This window comes from Salmo salar, chromosome 17 (assembly GCF_965601325.2).
Source record: "Salmo salar chromosome 17, fSalSal1, whole genome shotgun sequence".
Classification (NCBI taxonomy): Eukaryota; Metazoa; Chordata; class Actinopteri; order Salmoniformes; family Salmonidae; genus Salmo; species Salmo salar.
The window spans coordinates 27,505,979-27,528,509 of NC_138307.1; the positions used below are offsets into that span (position 1 = coordinate 27,505,979).

Sequence of the window (22,531 nt, forward strand, 5' to 3'; positions counted from 1 at the left end):
TCTTCAGACCACAGTGGTTGAACCCTCCAACTGGCTTCTCTATAGATGGGGAGAGGGCCAGTTAAGGGCCCTGGGAACTGTAGTAGACCTCTTCAGACCACAGTGGTTGAACCCTCCAACTGGCTTCTCTATAGATGGGGAGAGGGCCAGTTAAGGGCCCTGGGAACTGTAGTAGACCTCTTCAGACCACAGTGGTTGAACCCTCCAACTGGCTTCTATATAGATGGGGAGAGGGCCAGTTAAGGGCCCTGGGAACTGTAGTAGACCTCTTCAGACTACAGTGGTTGAACCCTCCAACTGGCTTCTCTATAGATGGGGAGAGGGCCAGTTAAGGGCCCTGGGAACTGTAGTAGACCTCTTCAGACCACAGTGGTTGAACCCTCCAACTGGCTTCTATATAGATGGGGAGAGGGCCAGTTAAGGGCCCTGGGAACTGTAGTAGCCCTCTTCAGACCACAGTGGTTGAACCCTCCAACTGGCTTCTATATAGATGGGGAGAGGGCCAGTTAAGGGCCCTAGGTACTGTAGTAGCCCTCTTCAGAAATCCTTTATACCAACTGGGTTCAAACCCCGGGTCTCTTGTGCGCCACAAGACTGTTAGCCCACTGATGGAGGTCAATGGCTTTAGCTCATTGGGCTAACACAGTCTTGTATAGAGGCACAACCCAGCTGGTAACATACAATGTGCAAGCTAGCTGTGCTTATTCATTTTCTGGCTGTCAGGGACCTATTGAATGTTCTGCTTTCTCTGGGCTGAAATCATCAGACCTGGACAGATCGTCTCATCCACATTAGTCTCATGATTATGGATTGATAGAGATCATTCTATTCATCCTACATCAGATAGGAAGGGTTGCCTGGTTACAGATGAGCCTGGGTTATTCAAGGAAACAACAGGCTACACACACGCGCAAGCGCACACACGAACACAGCGAACTAACTCTCAGACACGCACAGCGAACACACACATACAGACACAGACATAAACACACACAGCACACACACACACACACACACACACACACACAGAGACACACACACACACACACACACACACACACACCACACACACACACACACACACACACACACGACACCACACACACACACAGAGACACACACACACACACACACACACACACACACACACACACACACACACACACACACACACACAGAGACAGACACACACACACACACACACACACACACACACACACACACACACACCTACTGTAGATGTTAATGAACAGATGCTGTTGTAATATGAGGGTTGAAATGAAAGCAAGGCCAGAAGATAAAAGATGATGAAAGAAAGAGGGTTACATCTCCCTCGTATCTTCTGTTCATCTCTCTCTCCTCCTCTCATCCCCCTCTCCCAGCCTTGGAGGATAAAAGCAGCGTTGTCTTTTGTCTGCATTATAATAACACCACCGTCTCTTTAAATCAGATGTTCTGTGCATCTATGTGTTGATGCATAACAGCAGCAGAGATGGTGTTTTGAGGAAACATGGACGATTGTCGTTGGAGCAGTTGTCAGCTTAATTCAGTTGATGTTGATATGTGTTACTGCCCCCTGCTGATATGGAATGGCAGTGACTGGTTTCATAACTCCTGCATTCTTCCTGTTCATGTTGGGCGGGTTTCCTCTTAAGTTTAAAGTCAGAATCACATTTTGATCCCTTGCTCGGAAATATTTCAATATATATGTGTATATAAATGATATGTATATATCATTTCTTGAATTATATGTATAATAATGTATTGATTTATATCAAGGTCTTGGTGTGATTGTAGCTGGACAACCAAAGTTACAGCTGTTTATGGAAGGCTGTTGGGCTCATACTGTTGGGGTCATACTGTTGGGCTCATACTGTTGGGGTCATACTGTTATGCTCATACTGTTGGGGTCATACTGTTGGGCTCATACTGTCGGGGTCATACTGTTGGGCTCATACTGTTGGGGCCATACTGTTATGCTCATACTGTTGGGCTCATACTGTTGGGCTCATACTGTTGGGGTCATACTGTTATGCTCATACTGTTGGGGTCATACTGTTGGGCTCATACTGTCGGGGTCATACTGTTGGGCTCATACTGTTGGGGCCATACTGTTATGCTCATACTGTTGGGGTCATACTGTTGGGCTCATACTGTTGGGGTCATACTGTTGGGCTCATACTATTGGGGTCATACTGTTGGGGTCATACTGTTGGGCTCATACTGTTGGGCTCATACTGTTGGGGTCATACTGTTGGGGTCATACTGTTGGGGTCATACTGTTGGGCTCATACTGTTGGGGTCATAATGTTGGGCTCATACTGTTGGGGTCATACTGTTGGGCTCATACTGTTGGGGTCATACTGTTGGGGTCATACTGTTGGGGTCATACTGTTGGGGTCATACTGTGGGGCTGGGGTCATACTGTTGGGTTGGGGTCATACTGTTTGGGTCATACTGTTATGCTCATACTGTTGGGGTCATACTGTTGGGGTCATACTGTTATGCTCATACTGTTGGGGTCATACTGTTGGGGTCATACTGTTATGCTCATACTGTTGGGGTCATACTGTTGGGGTCATACTGTTGGGCTCATACTGTTGGGCTCATACTGTTGGGCTCATACTGTTGGGGTCATACTGTTGGGCTCATACTGTTGGGGTCATACTGTTGGGCTCATACTGTTGGGCTCATACTGTTGGGGTCATACTGTTGGGGTCATACTGTTGGGCTCATACTGTTGGGGTCATACTGTTGGGCTCATACTGTTGGGCTCATACTGTTGGGCTCATACTGTTGGGGTTATACTGTTGGGGTCATACTGTTGGGGCCATACTGTTGGGCTGGGGTCATACTGTTGGGTTGGGGTCATACTGTTGGGGTCATACTGTTGGGCTCATACTGTTGGGGTCATACTGTTGGGGTCATACTGTTGGGGTCATACTGTTGGGCTGGGGTCATACTGTTGGGTTGGGGTCATACTGTTGGGGTCATACTGTTGGGGTCATACTGTTGGGGTCATACTGTTGGGGTCATACTGTTAGGGTCATACTGTTGGGGTCATACTGTTGGGGTCATACAGTTGGGCTCATACTGTTGGGGTCATACTGTTGGGGTTATACTGTTGGGGTCATACTGTTGGGCTCATACTGTTGGGGTCATACTGTTGGGGTCATACTGTTGGGCTCATACTGTTATGCTCATACTGTTATGCTCATACTGTTGGGGTCATACTGTTGGGGTCATACTGTTGGGCTCATACTGTTGGGGTCATACTGTTGGGGTCATATTGTTGGGGTCATACTGTTGGGCTCATACTGTTGGGGTTATACTGTTGGGGTCATACTGTTGGGGTCATACTGTTGGGCTCATACTGTTGGGGTCATACTGTTGGGGTTATACTGTTGGGGTCGTACTGTTGGGCTCATACTTTTGGGGTCATACTGTTGGGCTCGTACTGTTGGGGTCGTACTGTTGGGCTCATACTTTTGGGGTCATACTGTTGGGGTCATACTGTCGGGGTCATACTGTCGGGGTCATACTGTTATGCTCATACTGTTGGGCTCATACTGTTGGGCTCATACTGTTGGGGTCATACTGTTGGGGTCATACTGTTGGGCTCATACTATTGGGGTTATACTGTTGGGGTCATACTGTTGGGGTCATACTGTTGGGGTCATACTGTTGGGGTCATACTGTTGGGCTCATACTGTTGGAGTCATACTGTCGGGGTCATACTGTTGGGGTCATACTGTTGGGCTGGGGTCATACTGTTGGGCTCATACTGTTGGGGTCATACTGTTGGGGTCATACTGTTGGGCTCATACTGTTGGGGTCATACTGTTGGGCTCATACTGTTGGGGTCATACTGTTGGGGTCGTACTGTTGGGCTCATACTGTTGGGGTTATACTGTTGGGGTCATACTGTTGGGCTCATACTGTTGGGGTCATACTGTTGGGGTCGTACTGTTGGGCTCATACTGTTGGGGTTATACTGTTGGGGTCATACTGTTGGGGTCATACTGTTGGGCTCATACTGTTGGGGTCATACTGTTGGGGACATACTGTTGGGGTCATACCGTGTCTAAAACATAGCTGAGTGTCTTCTCTCCCAGTGATAGCAAAAAAAATGAATTTATGTGCAAATGAATAATAACGATCTATTCTCCTGTTATCTCGCTCCCTATCTTAAGCCATCCTTGTGAATAAGACTTTGTTCTTAACTGACTTGCCTAGTTAATTAAATGTATATATATTTGTTTAATCTTCATAACCCTATCAACAAATAACAATCACAACAGCCAATGAATGAAAAGTACAGCAGAACCTAACCTGCTGTCTGTCATTCCTCTTTCTTTCAAAGAACATCATTTCAATAATATAAATATGACCAATCTATTCTCCTGTTGTCTCTCTCCCTAGCTGTCTCTAACCTGGATGTGGAGAGTAAGCTAACAGTGCACTACCAGGCTCCATGGCACCAGCACCACAACGTGTTTCACCCCTGCAGCCGGCCGCCATGCGTAGAGGAGCTCCACAGACATGCCAAGCAGAGCCTGCGAGCCCTGCACAGAGGTGAGAGGTCACCACCTAACACACACCACCTAACATACACCACCTAGCATACACCACCTAACACACACCACCTAGCATACACCACCTAGCATACACCACCTAGCATACACCACCTAACATACACCACCTAACACACACCACCTAGCATACACCACCTAACACACACCACCTAGCATACACCACCTAGCATACACCACCTAGCATACACCACCTAACACACACCACCTAGCATACACCACCTAACATACACCACCTAACACACACCACCTAACACACACCACCAAGCATACACCACCTAACACACACCACCTAGCACACACCACCTAACACACACCACCTAGCATACACCACCTAACACACACCACCTAACACCTAACACACACCACCTGACATACACAACCTAACACACACCACCTAGCATACACCACCTAACACACACCACCTAACACACACCACCTAGCATACACCACCTAACACACACCACCTAACACATACCACCTAGCATACACCACCTAACACACACCACCTAACACACACCAGCTAACACACAACACCTAACACACACCACATAATATACACCACCTAACACACACCACCTAGCATACACCACCTAACACACACCACCTAACACCTGACATACACCACCTAACACACACCACCTAACATACACAACCTAACATACACCACCTAACACACACCACCTAACATACACCACCTAACACCTAACATACACCACCTAACATACACCACCTAACACACACCACCTAACACACACCACCTAGCATACACCACCTAACACACACCACCTAACACACACCACCTAACATACACCACCTAACATACACAACCTAACATACACCACCTAACACACACCACCTAGCACACACCACCTAGCATACACCACCTAACACCTAACATACACCACCTAACACCTGACATACACCACCTAACACACACCACCTAACACCTAACACACACCACCTAACACCTAACACACACCACCTAACACACACCACCTAACATACATCACCTAACACCTAGCACACACCACCTAACACCTAGCATACACCACCTAACACCTAACATACACCACCTAACATACACGACCTAACACCTGACATACACCACCTAACACACACCACCTAACACCTAACACACACCACCTAACACCTAACACACACCACCTAACACACACCACCTAGCACACACCACCTAACACCTAACACACACCACCTAACACCTAACACACACCACCTAACACACACCACCTAACACACACCACCTAGCACACACCACCTAACACCTGACATACACCACCTAACACACACCACCTAACATACATCACCTAACACCTAGCACACACCACCTAACACCTAGCATACACCACCTAACACCTAACATACACCACCTAACATACACGACCTAACACCTGACATACACCACCTAACACACACCACCTAACACCTAACACACACCACCTAACACCTAACACACACCACCTAACACACACCACCTAGCACACACCACCTAACACCTAACACACACCACCTAACACCTAACACACACCACCTAACACACACCACCTAACACACACCACCTAGCACACACCACCTAACACCTGACACACACCACCTAACACACACCACCTAACATACACGACCTAACACCTGACATACACCACCTAACACACACCACCTAACACCTAACACACACCACCTAACACCTAACACACACCACCTAACACACACCACCTAACATACATCACCTAACACCTAGCACACACCACCTAACACCTAGCATACACCACCTAACACCTAACATACACCACCTAACATACACGACCTAACACCTGACATACACCACCTAACACACACCACCTAACACCTAACACACACCACCTAACACCTAACACACACCACCTAACACACACCACCTAGCACACACCACCTAACACCTAACACACACCACCTAACACCTAACACACACCACCTAACACACACCACCTAACACACACCACCTAGCACACACCACCTAACACCTGACATACACCACCTAACACACACCACCTAACACACACCACCTAACATACACAACCTAACATACACCACCTAACACATACCACCTAACATACACGACCTAACACCTAACATACACCACCTAACATACACCACCTAACACCTAACATACACCACCTAACATACACCACCTAACACACACCACCTAACACACACCACCTAGCATACACCACCTAGCATACACCACCTAACACACACCACCTAACATACACCACCTAACATACACCACCTAACATACACAACCTAACATACACCACCTAACACACACCACCTAGCATACACCACCTAACACCTAACATACACCACCTAACACCTAACACACACCACCTAACATACACGACCTAACACCTGACGTACACCACCTAACACACACCACCTAACACCTAACACACACCACCTAACACCTAGCATACACCACCTAACACACACCACCTAACATACATCACCTAACACCTAGCACACACCACCTAACACCTAGCATACACCACCTAACACCTAACATACATCACCTAACACCTAGCATACACCACCTAACATACACCACCTAACACCTAACATACACCACCTAACACCTAGCATACACCACCTAACATACTTCACCTAACATACACCACCTAACACAGACCAGCTAACACACACCACCTAACACACACCACCTAACACACACCACCTAACATACACCACCTTACATACACCACCTAACATACACCACCTAACACAGACCACCTAACACACACCACGTAACACACACCACCTAACACCTAGCATACACCACCTAACATACGCCACCTAACACCTAGCATACACCACCTAACATACACCACCTAACACCTAGCATACACCACCTAACATACACCACCTAACATACACCACCTAACACCTAGCATACACCACCTAACATACACCACCTAACATACACCACCTAATACCTAACATACACCACCTAACACCTAGCATACACCACTTAACATACATCACCTAACATACACCACCTAACATACACCACCTAACACACACCACCTAACACACACCACCTAACACACACCACCTAACACCTAGCATACCTCCTAACATACACCACCTAACATACACCACCTAACACCTAGCATACACCACCTAACATACACCACCTAACACCTAACATACACCACCTAACACCTAGCATACACCACTTTACATACATCACCTAACATACACCACCTAACATACACCACCTAACACAGACCACCTAACATACACCACCTAACACACACCACCTAACACACACCACCTAACACACACCACCTAGCATACACCACCTAACATACACCACCTAACACACACCACCTAACACCTAGCATACCTCCTAACATACACCACCTAACATACACCACCTAACATACACCACCTAACACCTAGCATACCACCTAACACCTAGCATACCACCTAACACACACCACCTAACACCTAGCATACCACCTAACACCTAACACAGAAATACCAAGCAGAGCTTCTGAGCCCTACACAGAGCTTGGTAACCAAAGCACACAAACACACATACCATAAACACCCTACCTAACAACAGTTTGAACCAGGGTTGGTGTGAAGTCCATCAGTACTCCCTCATATGTGGTGCCACCTAGTGTTAGTACTGTGAACACCTGCTTGTCTGGGTTCTAGAAAACTCTTGATTGATATAATCTCAGTGAGGAACCAGTGGCTGTTAAAGCTGTAACACAACATGGTGACTGCTAGTGAATACAGTCATCTAATGTAGCGAGACCCAGTCCGAATCTGACCACAGTATTTCCCTCATGGTTTACAGACCAAAAGCAACGTCAACGGTCGAACAGCCGCGAGCGCAGAGTGACCATCTCCATCTCTGGGGCTCCTCCAATGCCCACCCTCCCTTCCCCACGCACCCTCAGACGGCACGAGCAGAGGGGCAGGCACAGCCGTGCGGTAAGGGGATTCACATGTCTTTACAGGCTTTTGCTTAAGTGCTATACAAGCACATCTGATACAGCAGCTATCAGCAGCTATCAATGTCCTGAGGAGAAGTGCTGAAATGACTTGACTGATACAGCAGCTAATCAATGTCCTGAGGAAAAGTGCTGAAATGACTTGACTGATACAGCAGCTAATCAATGTCCTGAGGAGAAGTGCTGAAATGACTTGACTGATACAGCAGCTATCAATGTCCTGAGGAGAAGTGCTGAAATGACTTGACTGATACAGCAGCTAATCAATGTCCTGAGGAGAAGTGCTGAAATGACTTGACTGATACAGCAGCTAATCAATGTCCTGAGGAGAAGTGCTGAAATGACTTGACTGATACAGCAGCTAATCAATGTCCTGAGGAGAAGTGCTGAAATGACTTGACTGAATTTGTTTGTTTTATTGACAAGCAGCAGGCGAGACCAGAGAGAGAGATAGAATATCAACTGCGGAAGGTAAACTATCACATAGTGTAGTGCCTGTTAGTGGTGTCTGTTGTCAACCTATAAGTGCTGTGTGTTATCAACCTACAAGTGCTGTGTGTTGTCAACCTATAAGTGCTGTGTGTTATCAACCTACAAGTGGTGTGTGATGTCAACCTACAAATGGGGTGTGATGTCAACCTACAAGTGCTGTGTGATGTCAACCTACAAGTGCTGTGTGTTGTCAACCTACAAGTGCTGTGTGTTGTCAACCTATAAGTGCTGTGTGTTATCAACCAGAAGTGGTGTGTGATGTCAACCTACAAATGGGGTGTGATGTCAACCTACAAGTGCTGTGTGATGTCAACCTACAAGTGCTGTGTGTTGTCAACCTACAAGTGCTGTGTGATGTCAACCTACAAGTGCTGTGTGATGTCAACCTACAAGTGCTGTGTGTTGTCAACCTACAAGTGCTGTGTGATGTCAACCTACAAGTGCTGTGTGATGTCAACCTACAAGTGCTGTGTGTTGTCAACCTACAAGTGCTGTGTGATGTCAACCTACAAGTGCTGTGTGATGTCAACCTACAAGTGCTGTGTGATGTCAACCTACAAGTGCTGTGTGATGTCCACTGTGTTTTCACATTGTGGTCCTGTAACTGTAACTATGAAAATACAGTTGAATTTCTTCTTAACATGATATAGTAGCATGTGTCCATTGTTGATGATGTCACCAGTACAGTGCAGTGAGCTTAGTAGGTTTCAGCTTGTTGTATTCTCTCTCTCTCTCTCTCTCTGCTGCATGGCTACCACTAGGAGAGACACATGAGAGAGACAGACATCCAGACAATACAAAGAAAGGTAACAGAAAAGACACAGCTCTTGTATCTCATCAGAACACATATATCTACATTCAGATTTCTTTATCGGTCAATAACACTCAAGGTCCAACCGAAATTTCACTTCCGCTCTTAACCCAACCCCTCCGAAAGACACATAAACACGTTTTGGAGAGGTGCAGGGGGCTGCCACTCTGGGTGCTGTCGTTGTAGGGGTTTAGTGCCTTGCTCAAGGGCACAACAGCAGGCAATGGCATCTTCCCGCCAGTTTTTCCCCATCAGACCCGGGATTTGAACTGGCAACTCCCTGGTTGCTGGCTCGTCTCTAACCGCTAGGCTACCTGATCTCATCGCATGTTTTTGTGATATATTTTCCATCCCAGTGAGTTTGCATGCTGGGGGAGTATGATTGTATTGCACATAAGAATGTTTAGCGTTATGACTCATCATGCTACGTATCTTCCTTTAACGCTGCAGGAGAGACCTGGAAGGGAGGTTCACTGTCACACTATACAGAGAAAGGTAAATGGGATGGCGTTCATTGCAAGATGACCCCTCTAGAGTCCTGCTAACACCACTCTTATTACAGCTTATAACAGCTTATAACAGCTTTCTGTCCTGAGGATCCTGAAAACGGTCACCTCTCAGCATTCACAGATAAATATAATTCTTTCACTCCATTTTCTTGTAGGATGCGATGATGAAATCACTTCCTTGTCTAATAGGGGAAGAAGGATGCCTGACTTACTCATCTCCTTAGCATCACAAGAAGTTACTCACAACGTTTTGTGTCCCCGTCCGCAGCACCTGGTCCCCATGTTTCATCCTGTCAAATATTTCATTCAATATGATTTCACCTATGTCTCTAAGTCCCATCCATGGTTTTCATTTGTCCCATCGATCAAGTTGTCATCATTTTAGTTTTCTTCATGTTTTGTGTTTATAGTATGACCGTACCCGCTCCCCATCCCCCACTGAATGTTGCCTCTTCACCCCATGGACCAGAAAGGTATTTGTCTGCATTCCAAGCCTCCTGGTTTACTAGTTCTAAATAGAACTACTACTACTACTCTTCCTTCCTGCTGTTCTAACCTCCATCCTCTAGCATCTCATTAGCTCCTGTCTACTGTCTTCATCTCATTAGCTCCTGTCTACTGTCTACATCTCAGCTCCTGTCTACTGTCTTCATCTCATTAGCTCCTGTCTACTGTCTTCATCTCATTAGCTCCTGTCTACTGTCTTCTTTTCATTAGCTCCTGTCTACTGTCTTCATCTCATTAGCTCCTGTCTACTGTCTTCTTTTCATTAGCTCCTGTCTACTATCTACATCTCATTAGCTCCTGTCTACTGTCTTCTTTTCATTAGCTCCTGTCTACTGTCTTCATCTCATTAGCTCCTGTCTACTGTCTTCATCTCATTAGCTCCTGTCTACTGTCTTCTTTTCATTAGCTCCTGTCTACTATCTACATCTCATTAGCTCCTGTCTACTATCTACATCTCATTAGCTCCTGTCTACTGTCTACATCTCATTAGCTCCTGTCTACTATCTACTGTCTACATCTCATTAGCTCCTGTCTACTGTCTTCATCTCCTTAGCTCCTGTCTACTGTCTTCTTCTCATTAGCTCCTGTCTACTATCTACATCTCATTAGCTCCTGTCTACTGTCTTCTTCTCATTAGCTCCTGTCTACTATCTACATCTCATTAGCTCCTGTCTACTATCTACATCTCATTAGCTCCTGTCTACTATCTACATCTCATTAGCTCCTGTCTACTGTCTACATCTCATTAGCTCCTGTCTACTGTCTACATCTCATTAGCTCCTGTCTACTGTCTACTGTCTACATCTCATTAGCTCCTGTCTACTGTCTACTGTCTACATCTCATTAGCTCCTGTCTACTGTCTACTGTCTACATCTCCTTAGCTCCTGTCTACTGTCTTCATCTCATTAGCTCCTGTCTACTGTCTTCATCTCATTAGCTCCTGTCTACTGTCTACATCTCATTAGCTCCTGTCTACTGTCTACTGTCTACATCTCATTAGCTCCTGTCTACTGTCTACATCTCATTAGCTCCTGTCTACTGTCTACTGTCTACATCTCCTTAGCTCCTGTCTACTATCTTCATCTCCTTAGCTCCTGTCTACTGTCTACTGTCTACATCTCCTTAGCTCCTGTCTACATCTCCTTAGCTCCTGTCTACTGTCTTCATCTCATTAGTTCATGTCTACTGTCTACTGTCTACATCTCATTAGCTCCTGTCTACTGTCTTCATCTCATTAGCTCATGTCTACTGTCTACTGTCTACATCTCATTAGCTCCTGTCTACTGTCTACTTTCTACATCTCATTAGCTCCTGTCTACTGTCTACATCTCATTAGCTCCTGTCTCCTGTCTACTGTCTTCATCTTATTAGTTCATGTCCACTGTCTACTATCTACAACTCATTAGCTCCTGTCTACTATCTACATCTCATTAGCTCCTGTCTACTGTCTACTGTCTACATCTCATTAGCTCCTGTCTACTGTCTACTTTCTACATCTCATTAGCTCCTGTCTACTGTCTACATCTCATTAGCTCCTGTCTCCTGTCTACTGTCTTCATCTTATTAGTTCATGTCTACTGTCTACATCTCATTAGCTCCTGTCTACTATCTACATCTCATTAGCTCCTGTCTACTATCTACATCTCATTAGCTCCTGTCTACTGTCTACATCTCATTAGCTCCTGTCTACTGTCTCATTAGCTCCTGTCTACTATCTACATCTCATTAGCTCCTGTCTACTGTCTCATTAGCTCCTGTCTACTATCTACATCTCATTAGCTCCTGTCTACTGTCTCATTAGCTCCTGTCTACTATCTACATCTCATTAGCTCCTGTCTACTGTCTTCAAAACATGATCATTCTCCTCTCCACTCCTTTCAACACTATCCAGAACTCTGGGACTTTCCTGGAATCATATTTTTTGACACTTGAGCGTTTGAGCTGTCTGTTGATCTCTGTGTTGATCTTGATATCTTCCTGTTCTTCATTTCCCCTTGCCTCCAGAACAACTCTCATTTACTGAAATGGAATTCAAATGTTTTGCTCATTTTGTGTATGTGCCTTGTAAGTGTATAACTTGTAAGTGTTAAACATAAGAGTTAAGTAACTGCCTGAATACAATGTACTTTGTATGTTGGCCTTTGTAACAATACATCTAAGCATGTGTTGAAAAGGGCTCCTTGTTCTCTATTCCCTGTATAGTGAGCCATGATGCTCTGGTCCTATAGTGGTACAGTATATAGGGAATATTATAACCTGGCTGGTTCCAGCCCTGAATGCTGATTGACTGACAGCCGTGGTATATCAGACCGTATACCACGGGTATGACAAAACATTTATTTTTACTGCTCTAATTACGTTGATAACCAGTTTATAATAGCAATAAGGCACCTCTGGGGTTTGTGGTATATGGCCAATATACCACGGCTAAGGGCTGTGTCCAGGCGCTCCGCATTGCATTGTGCCTAAGAACAGCCCTTAGCCATGGTATATTGGCCACATACCACACCCCCTTGTGCCTTATTGATTAAGTATACCATTTGGAACTTTTCTAGGTGTTACTCCAACCCTTCAACACCAACTGACTGTATCTCTCTCCATCTGCTTCAGGCTGCCACTACCACTGACCCTGATGCTGAGCCTGCAGTGGGCCACAGGTCTACTGGTGCTGTCCCCAACCCCCCCTCCACACTGGACAAGCAGACCAACTGGTCCAAGGCCCTTCCTCTGCCCACCCCCCAGGAGAGGATGAAGAGTGACCCAGCAGTCGTGTCCTCGTGCATCATCCCCATCAACGTCACTGGTAAACAAAACATAGTTCCAATGTCTGTCTCTCCATGTGTTTGATATTCTCTCTATCGCTCTCTCTCTCTCTCTCTCTCTCTCTCTCTCTCTCTCTCTCTCTCTCTCTCTCTCTCTCTCTCTCTCCCTTCTCTCTCACTCTGTACATTCTGTCGCTCTCTCTCTCTCTCTCTCTCTCTCTCTCTCTCTCTCTCTCTCTCTCTCTCTCTCTCTCTCTCTCTCTCTCTCTCTCTCTCTCTCTCTCTCTGTCTCCCTTTCTCTCTCACTCTGTACATTCTGTCGCTCTCTCTCTCTCTCTCTCTCTCTCCCTTTCTCTCTCTCTCTCTCTCTCCCTTTCTCTCTCTCTCTCTCTCTCCGTTTCTCTCTCTCTCTGTACATTCTGTCGCTCCCTCTCTCTCCCTTTCGCTCTCTCTCTCTCCCTTTCTCTCTCTCTCTCTCCCTTTCTCTCTCTCTCTGTACATTCTGTCGCTCCCTCTCTCTCTCTCTCTCCCTTTCTCTCTCTCCCTTTCTCTCTCTCTGTACATTCTATCGCTCTCTCTCTCTCCCTTTCTCTCTCTCTCTGTACATTCTGTCACTCCCTCTCTCTCCCTTTCTCTCTCTCTCTCCCTTTCTCTCTCTCACTCTGTACATTCTGTTGCTCCCTCTCTCTCCCTTTCTCTCTCACTCTACATTCTGTCGCTCCCTCTCTCTCCTTTTCTCTCTCCATTTCTCTCTCTCTCTCTCCTTTTCTCTCTCCATTTCTCTCTCTCTCTCCCTTTCTCTCTCTCACTCTGTACATTCTGTCGCTCCCTCTCTCCTTTTCTCTCTCCATTTCTCTCTCTCTCTCTCTCTCTCTCTCCTTTTCTCTCTACATTTCTCTCTCTCTCTCCCTTTCTCTCTCTCACTCTGTACATTCTGTCGCTCCCTCTCTCTCCCTTTCTCTCTCTCACTGTACATTCTGTCGCTCCCTCTCTCTCCCTTTCTCTCTCTCACTCTGTATATTCTGTCGCTCCCTCTCTCTCTCTCTCTCTCCCTTTCTCTCTCTCACTCTGTACATTCTCTCTCTCTCTCCCTTTCTCTCTCTCACTCTGTACATTCTTTCTCTCTCTCCATTTCTCTCTCTCCCTTTCTCTCTCTCACTCTGTACATTCTGTCGCTCCCTCTCTCTCCCTTTCTCTCTCACTCTACATTCTGTCGCTCCCTCTCTCTCCTTTTCTCTCTCCATTTCTCTCTCTCTCTCCCTTTCTCTCTCTCACTCTGTACATTCTGTCGCTCCCTCTCTCCTTTTCTCTCTCCATTCTCTCTCTCTCTCTCTCTCTCTCTCTCCTTTTCTCTCTACATTTCTCTCTCTCTCTCCCTTTCTCTCTCTCACTCTGTACATTCTGTCGCTCCCTCTCTCTCCCTTTCTCTCTCTCACTCTGTACATTCTGTCGCTCCCTCTCTCTCCCTTTCTCTCTCTCACTCTGTATATTCTGTCGCTCCCTCTCTCTCTCTCTCTCTCCCTTTCTCTCTCTCACTCTGTACATTCTCTCTCTCTCTCCCTTTCTCTCTCTCACTCTGTACATTCTTTCTCTCTCTCCATTTCTCTCTCTCCCTTTCTCTCTCTCACTCTGTACATTCTCTCTCTCTCTCCCTTTCTCTCTCTCACTCTGTACATTCTGTCGCTCCCTCTCTCTCTCTCTTTCTCTCTTTCTCTCTCTCACTCTGTACATTCTGTCGCTCCCTCTCTCTCCCTTTCTCTATCTCACTCTGTACATTCTGTCGCTCCCTCTCTCTCCCTTTCTCTCTCTCACTCTGTATATTCTGTCTCTCCCTCTCTCTCTCTCTCTCCCTTTCTCTCTCTCACTCTGTACATTCTCTCTCTCTCCCTTTCTCTCTCTCACTCTGTACATTCTTTCTCTCTCTCCATTTCTCTCTCTCCCTTTCTCTCTCTCACTCTGTACATTCTCTCTCTCTCTCTCTCCCTTTCTCTCTCTCACTCTGTACATTCTGTCGCTCCCTCTCTCTCTCTCTTTCTCTCTTTCTCTCTCTCACTCTGTACATTCTCTCTCTCTCTCCCTTTCTCTCTCACTCTGTACATTCTGTCGCTCCCTCTCTCTCTCCATTTCTCTCTCTCTCTGTACATTCTCTCTCTCTTTCTCTCTTTCTCTCTCTCTCTGTTGTTTGAATCAATTCATCTATTAATGAACTGTTGTTTGTGTATTAGTGAGTGTGTGTAACTTGTAAACTGTGTGGAATGTCATTTGTGAGATGTGGAAAGACATTACTCTTGAGGGACAACAAATGGCATCAGTGAACTGCTTCCAGAGCAGCTCTCTCATGTGTACTTTGTCCCTCTCCACAGGGGTGGGGTTCGACAGGGAGGCTAGTGTGCGCTGCTCCCTGGTACACTCCCAGTCTGTGCTGCAGAGGAGGAGGAAGCTGAGGAGGAGGAAGACCATCACTGGTATCCCCAGACAAGTTCAACAGGACATGGGTACAGCTGTCTGTCTGTTATACTGTCTGTCTGTCTGTGCCTGACCTCCAAGTACTGTCATTACCACTCAGTCAACTGACTGTAATGCTGTTGTTCTTCTTCTATGTTTCTTTACCTGAATGGTTTAACCCAATCCTATTTTCTGGAGTCCCACCATTTAGACTTGAACAAATATTGCATCTGCCTGAATTTCATTGATAGAAAACAGGAGACTCAGACTTTATTTTCTAATCATGTTGATTGATGACATACTAATCAATGCCACCCCTGTTTCCCTTCAGACTCTGATGAGTCTCCAGTGGCGAGGGAAAGGACAGTGATGGTCCACACCAACCCTCACCTGTCCCTCTGTCAGGAGGAGTTGTCCCTCCGAGGGGGACACACCAAGGACTCCGGCTGCCAGACGGACGACTGCCTGATCGGTGGCGGTGGTGCCCCGTCCAGGAGACGTATACGTGCCCAGCGCGGCGGCCAGGGGGGCATCCCCACCTCCCTCTCCCACTCCACCGGGAACATCTCCTCGCTCCCCGACCACCCTGACACCTCCATGTACACCGCCTCTGGCTCCCGCCTCCGCTCCCGCAGCCTCCCCCGCGAGGGCGGCCGCATACGCGACGAGGACCAGGACGACAGTGATGAAGATGAGGATGATGATGATGACGATGATGATGAAGATGAGGAGCTCTCTCCATACGAGACGGAGGACTTCCTCCCGGGAACGGGGCCAAGGATGTTAAAGGACGAGGAGGAGAGTACGGATGACCAGGCCATGCCAGAGCTGCAGCTGGGGAGTCTGAAGAGGATACAGCAGGGAGACGGGGGGAGTCCAGAACACATGTGGATGGAGAGGGGTCGCTCCCGCCTCCCCCGTCAGGTCGACATGGGGAGCTGTGAGATCTCCTCCAGCTCTGACACCTTCAGCAGCCCCATCCACTCTGTCTCTACTACGGGGGTGCTGAGAGGACAGATAGACCACAAGGTACGTCTTCGTTGCCCACTTATCTGTGTATCTTGTCTTCTGTCTTCTTTTGCTTGTAGCCTTTTGGAAGTCATTTTGACGTTTTTGATGAGAAGGCCCTGCAACAGACTAGTGTCCTGTCCAGGGGGTGTACTGTACATCAAGCAGCCTCACTACAGAAACAGGAGATAGACTAGTGTCCTGTCCAGGGGGTGTACTGTACATCAAGCAGCCTCACTACAGAAACAGGAGATAGACTAGTGTCCTGTCCAGGGGGTGTACTGTACATCAAGCTGTCTCACTACAGAAACAGGAGATAGACTAGTGTCCTGTCCAGGGGGTGTACTGTACATCAAGCTGTCTCACTACAGAAACAGGAGATAGACTAGTGTCCTGTCCAGGGGGTGTACTGTACATCAAGCAGCCTCACTACAGAAACAGGAGATAGACTAGTGTCCTGTCCAGGGGGTGTACTGTACATCAAGCAGCCTCACTACAGAAACAGGAGATAGACTAGTGTCCTGTCCAGGGGGTGTACTGTACATCAAGCTGTCTCACTACAGAAACAGGAGATAGACTAGTGTCCTGTCCAGGGGGTGTACTGTACATCAAGCTGTCTCACTACAGAAACAGGAGATAGACTAGTGTCCTGTCCAGGGGGTGTACTGTACATCAAGCTGTCTCACTACAGAAACAGGAGATAGACTAGTGTCCTGTCCAGGGGGTGTACTGTACATCAAGCAGCCTCACGATATAGAAACAGGAGATAGACTAGTGTCCTGTCCAGGGGGTGTACTGTACCTCAAGCTGTCTCACTACAGAAACAGGAGATAGACTAGTGTCCTGTCCAGGGGGTGTACTGTACATCAAGCAGCCTCACGATATAGAAACAGGAGATAGACTAGTGTCCTGTCCAGGGGGTGTACTGTACATCAAGCAGCCTCACGATATAGAAACAGGAGATAGACTAGTGTCCTGTCCAGGGGGTGTACTGTACATCAAGCTGTCTCACTACAGAAACAGGAGATAGACTAGTGTCCTGTCCAGGGGGTGTACTGTACATCAAGCTGTCTCACTACAGAAACAGGAGATAGACTAGTGTCCTGTCCAGGGGGTGTACTGTACATCAAGCTGTCTCACTACAGAAACAGGAGATAGACTAGTGTCCTGTCCAGGGGGTGTACTGGTACATCAAGCTGTCTCACTACAGAAACAGGAGATAGACTAGTGTCCTGTCCAGGTTGTGTACTGTACATCAAGCTGTCTCACTACAGAAACAGGAGATAGACTAGTGTCCTGTCCAGGGGGTGTACTGTACATCAAGCTGTCTCACTACAGAAACAGGAGATAGACTAGTGTCCTGTCCAGGGGGTGTACTGTACATCAAGCAGCCTCACGATATAGAAACAGGAGATAGACTAGTGTCCTGTCCAGGGGGTGTACTGTACCTCAAGCTGTCTCACTACAGAAACAGGAGATAGACTAGTGTCCTGTCCAGGGGGTGTACTGTACATCAAGCTGTCTCACTACAGAAACAGGAGATAGACTAGTGTCCTGTCCAGGGGGTGTACTGTACATCAAGCAGCCTCACGATATAGAAACAGGAGATAGACTAGTGTCCTGTCCAGGGGGTGTACTGTACATCAAGCAGCCTCACGATATAGAAACAGGAGATAGACTAGTGTCCTGTCCAGGGGGTGTACTGTACATCAAGCTGTCTCACTACAGAAACAGGAGATAGACTAGTGTCCTGTCCAGGGGGTGTACTGTACATCAAGCTGTCTCACTACAGAAACAGGAGATAGACTAGTGTCCTGTCCAGGGGGTGTACTGTACATCAAGCTGTCTCACTACAGAAACAGGAGATAGGCTCCTGCCCAATGGGCCATTCTTGCTTGGACAAGGCTGACTTACTTATATGATGTGCAGAGCTTTCTGCTTTCTGCAGGTGATGAAAAGCGCTCTACAAATAACATGTATTATTATCATAAGGAGGACCACCAGTCGTCCAGTGGTAACTGGAGTGGCAGCAGTTCCACATGCCCCTCCCAGACCTCTGAGACACTCCCCCCCGCCGCCTCCCCCCCTCTGACCGGCTCCTCCCACTGTGACTCGGAGCTGTCGCTCAACGCCGCGCCGCACGCCATCGATGACCTCACCGGCTTTATCATCGACCCGTACCATTCGGATCAGCCGCAGGTGAGTTTCCCTCTGACGATCCTACTTACCTTTGACTTCCTGTCTTCAATACTTTATTTATTGACTTGGACACAGTGTTGTTTGTTGGGACTTTTGTACAAGAAATTAATATTTTAGCTGTAAATGAAATAAAGCTACATTTTCTTAACTAAACTAGGTAAAGCACTTTAAGCTACTGGAAAAGAGCTATATAAATCGGATTTATTATTATTATGAATTATTATCATTATTATTACAGGGCCAGGGTCATAGGTCCAGCTCCTTCACCTCCTCAGCCACTGACCAGCTGGATGATGCAGGGGTCAGCACTGCCAGCGAGGGAGAGTGGACCTACCCTCAAGACCAGGTACCACTGCTATTTAGCAATATAGATTATTCTCTTCTCCCCTCTCCTCTTATCCTCTCTTTTCTTCTAGTATTTTCTCTTATCTTATCTTATATAATGTTATGTTATCCTGTTCTAGGCTGATCAGGACCAGCTGTGTAGTCAGGACTTCAGCCCCAGGCGTTCCTCCAGGGGGGACCAGACCAGGATAGACTTCACCAGCATCAGCACCTACGACGGCTTCTCAGACCGAGCTCCCCCTACTGCTGCAGCAGACTCCCAGGGCTTCTACTCATCCTCCATGCACTTTGACTCCATGCAGGGCCAGAGTTACAGGAGCTACATGTACAACTATGCAGCAGTGGGCTCTGGCGCTGACTGTGACCAGGGTAATACTGTGGGCGCTACGCCTGGTGAGGGAGAGGGCATGGCTGGATACCCTCCTCAGTCCTCTGACTACAGGGGAGCCACCCTGACGCTAGGGAGGCCGTGTCGTCCGCTGAAGAAACCAAAGGTCAAGCCACCCCCACCAAAACGGAGCTCGTCGCTGAAGGAGACGTGTAGCGCAGGTGCTCCAGAGAATGTCCCCCCTGAGCAGGGTGACGAGCAGGGCGACCAGGACCAACCAAAGATTCATAGTAGTGGGCAGACCCAGACCCTGAACCTGCCCATGTCTTCCAGAGACAGAGAGATGAGGCTGCAGCTGGACATGGCCAGCCCAGGGGAGGTGGAGAATCCTGGGTTGGAGGCTGAGACGGTGGGTGTTGGTGGTGGAGGTGCCTGGGGGATAGGGAGCCCCAGGAGCCCCAGGACTGTGGAGATGACGGAGCCAACCTCGTTCGGGTCCACGGACACTCACTCCTTCAAGGACGAGGGCGCCGTTCAGTCTGATTATGCAGACCTCTGGTTCCTCAACGACTTGAAATCCCAAAATAACCTGGACCCCAACGGCTCCTTGTCCAACTCCAGCACTGCTACGGGTACTACTGTTATCGAATGCATCAAGTCGCCGGTGGACAGCTCCTCCTCTCCCGGGGGAGAGACCCAGGCGTTGATGCATTCCTCCGGCTCTGGTTCCAGCTCCTCCAGGCCCACCTCTCCTCCTCTTCCCCCCGGGGATGGAGACTTCAAACTGGGCTCTCCTGAGAAGCTGGCTGGCCTCGCCTCGCCCTCCAGCGGATACTCCAGCCAATCCGAGACGCCCACGTCTTCATTCCCATTAGCGTTCTTCCCCGGCCCGCTCTCTCCGACCAGCGGGAAACGGAAACCCAAAGTCCCTGAGAGGAAGTCTTCTCTATCCTCGCTGCAGCACCAGGCCCAGGCCCAGTTCTCTAGCTCGGCCTCTGGATCCTCCTCTTCCTGTTCCTCTTCCTCTTCCTCATCATCCAGGAAGGACTATGACTTCCCGGCTCCACCCACCGAGCTGGACTTAAGTTCTCTTCACAGCGCCCACAGCAGCCGGCCGTTACCCACTCTGGCCCACCGGACCCACATGCACACGCTGCACCAGAACAAGCAGAGGGCAGCAGCAGCAGCAGAGGCCCGGGCAACCACGGGTAACACTGCAGCCGCTAACGCTAATGCTAGTGCTAAAGCTAGTGCTAACGCTAGTGCTAATGCTAATGCTAACGCTAGTGCTAACGCTAGTGCAACCCCCTCTGGGTTTATCTATGGATCCACTCTGACTCCAGAGGCCCCACTTGCTGCCAACCCCATGGCCCTGGCCATCACCCCCACGGTGCTGCGCTCCGTTCAGCTACGTTCCACCGGCCACAGGGCCACCGATGGTTCTCAGCCCCAGGCCCGGGGCCAGGCTCAGGGGGCTCAGGGCCAGGAGCCTCCACCACCACCACAAGCATGGGCCCACAAGGCTTCAGGGGCCCCTGCCACCAGACCCAAGATGCCCAGTGTAACCATCGTGACCCCCCACTCTGACACCAACACCAGGCCCCTGCCACCCAGGAGACCCATTGCCCAGAAACCCCCGCCACCGCCGACCCAGGACCCCCACCACCCTTCTCAGGAGCATCACCACCACTCTGTACCCCAGCCCCAGCACCACCCCACCCCCATGCAGCACCCGGACGGCCCCCCGCCCTACGAGAGCCTGGCCAGGCACCGGCAGGACCGCTACAGCCCCGGAACCTTCTGGGCAATGACGGCGTTCAGGACGCGGCCTGCGGAACCTTTGGAACCCGAGGAACCCACGCACCGAGCGCCACCGCCAACTCCGGAACCTGTGATTCCTACTACACACCCGGAGTGCCACGTGCTAGGGGAGCGGACAGAGGATGAAGAAGACGAGGAGGAGGAAGAGCACGATAGAGAGATATCAAGGGTTATGAGTCACAGTCAAGGCCTCATTAGAGAATATCGAGAATATCATCAAAGAGATCATCCAAGGGAACCACCGACGTACGAGACACTAGAGGAGTCCCACTCATATCAGTCCCAGTCGCATTATCACAGCCAGTCACAGACACACTCCTGTCACAGTCAAATGGTCCAGAGGTGGGACTTGAGCCCAAGCAGCAGTCCTGACAAAGTGCCCGGTGTAACTGTGGAAGCATCACACCCTTACTCAATCAGCCATGTGATAGATCGAAGAGGTAGGGGTGGAGAGGACCGCTATGAGATGACATCATCAGGGGTTCCTACCAGAAGTGCCTCACAGGATAACAGCAGAGATGACTCCACCACACCGGACACAGAGGACTACTTCAGCAAAGGTCAGTCTGGATTGATAGATTTTACTTATACTTGTCTTAAATATTATGCATTATGCGGAAATCGCTCCACCATTTCCTGGTTGCAAAAATTCTAACGGTTTGCCTAATTTCAGTTTATGTGTCAAAACAAGC

General features: G+C 48.3%; 1 protein-coding gene across 2 annotated transcripts in view; it reads left to right on the forward strand.

The window, feature by feature from the left end:
• The window catches only part of LOC106575852 (actin remodeling regulator NHS), a 147,140-nt gene that overhangs the window by 120,807 nt on the left and 3,802 nt on the right, over window positions 1–22,531 (forward strand). The window contains exons 2-12 of one of the 2 annotated variants that reach the window (XM_045699501.2): window positions 4,423–4,575; window positions 8,455–8,591; window positions 9,041–9,082; window positions 9,865–9,909; window positions 10,365–10,409; window positions 13,542–13,734; window positions 16,057–16,188; window positions 16,470–17,167; window positions 19,139–19,345; window positions 19,584–19,691; window positions 19,810–22,399. In XM_045699501.2, the coding sequence (XP_045555457.2) occupies window positions 4,423–4,575; window positions 8,455–8,591; window positions 9,041–9,082; window positions 9,865–9,909; window positions 10,365–10,409; window positions 13,542–13,734; window positions 16,057–16,188; window positions 16,470–17,167; window positions 19,139–19,345; window positions 19,584–19,691; window positions 19,810–22,399 (4,350 nt within the window). Of the gene's footprint in view, window positions 1–4,422; window positions 4,576–8,454; window positions 8,592–9,040; window positions 9,083–9,864; window positions 9,910–10,364; window positions 10,410–10,833; window positions 10,897–13,541; window positions 13,735–16,056; window positions 16,189–16,469; window positions 17,168–19,138; window positions 19,346–19,583; window positions 19,692–19,809; window positions 22,400–22,531 lie in introns of both variants that reach the window. The other variant, XM_045699503.2, reaches the window with a different exon arrangement.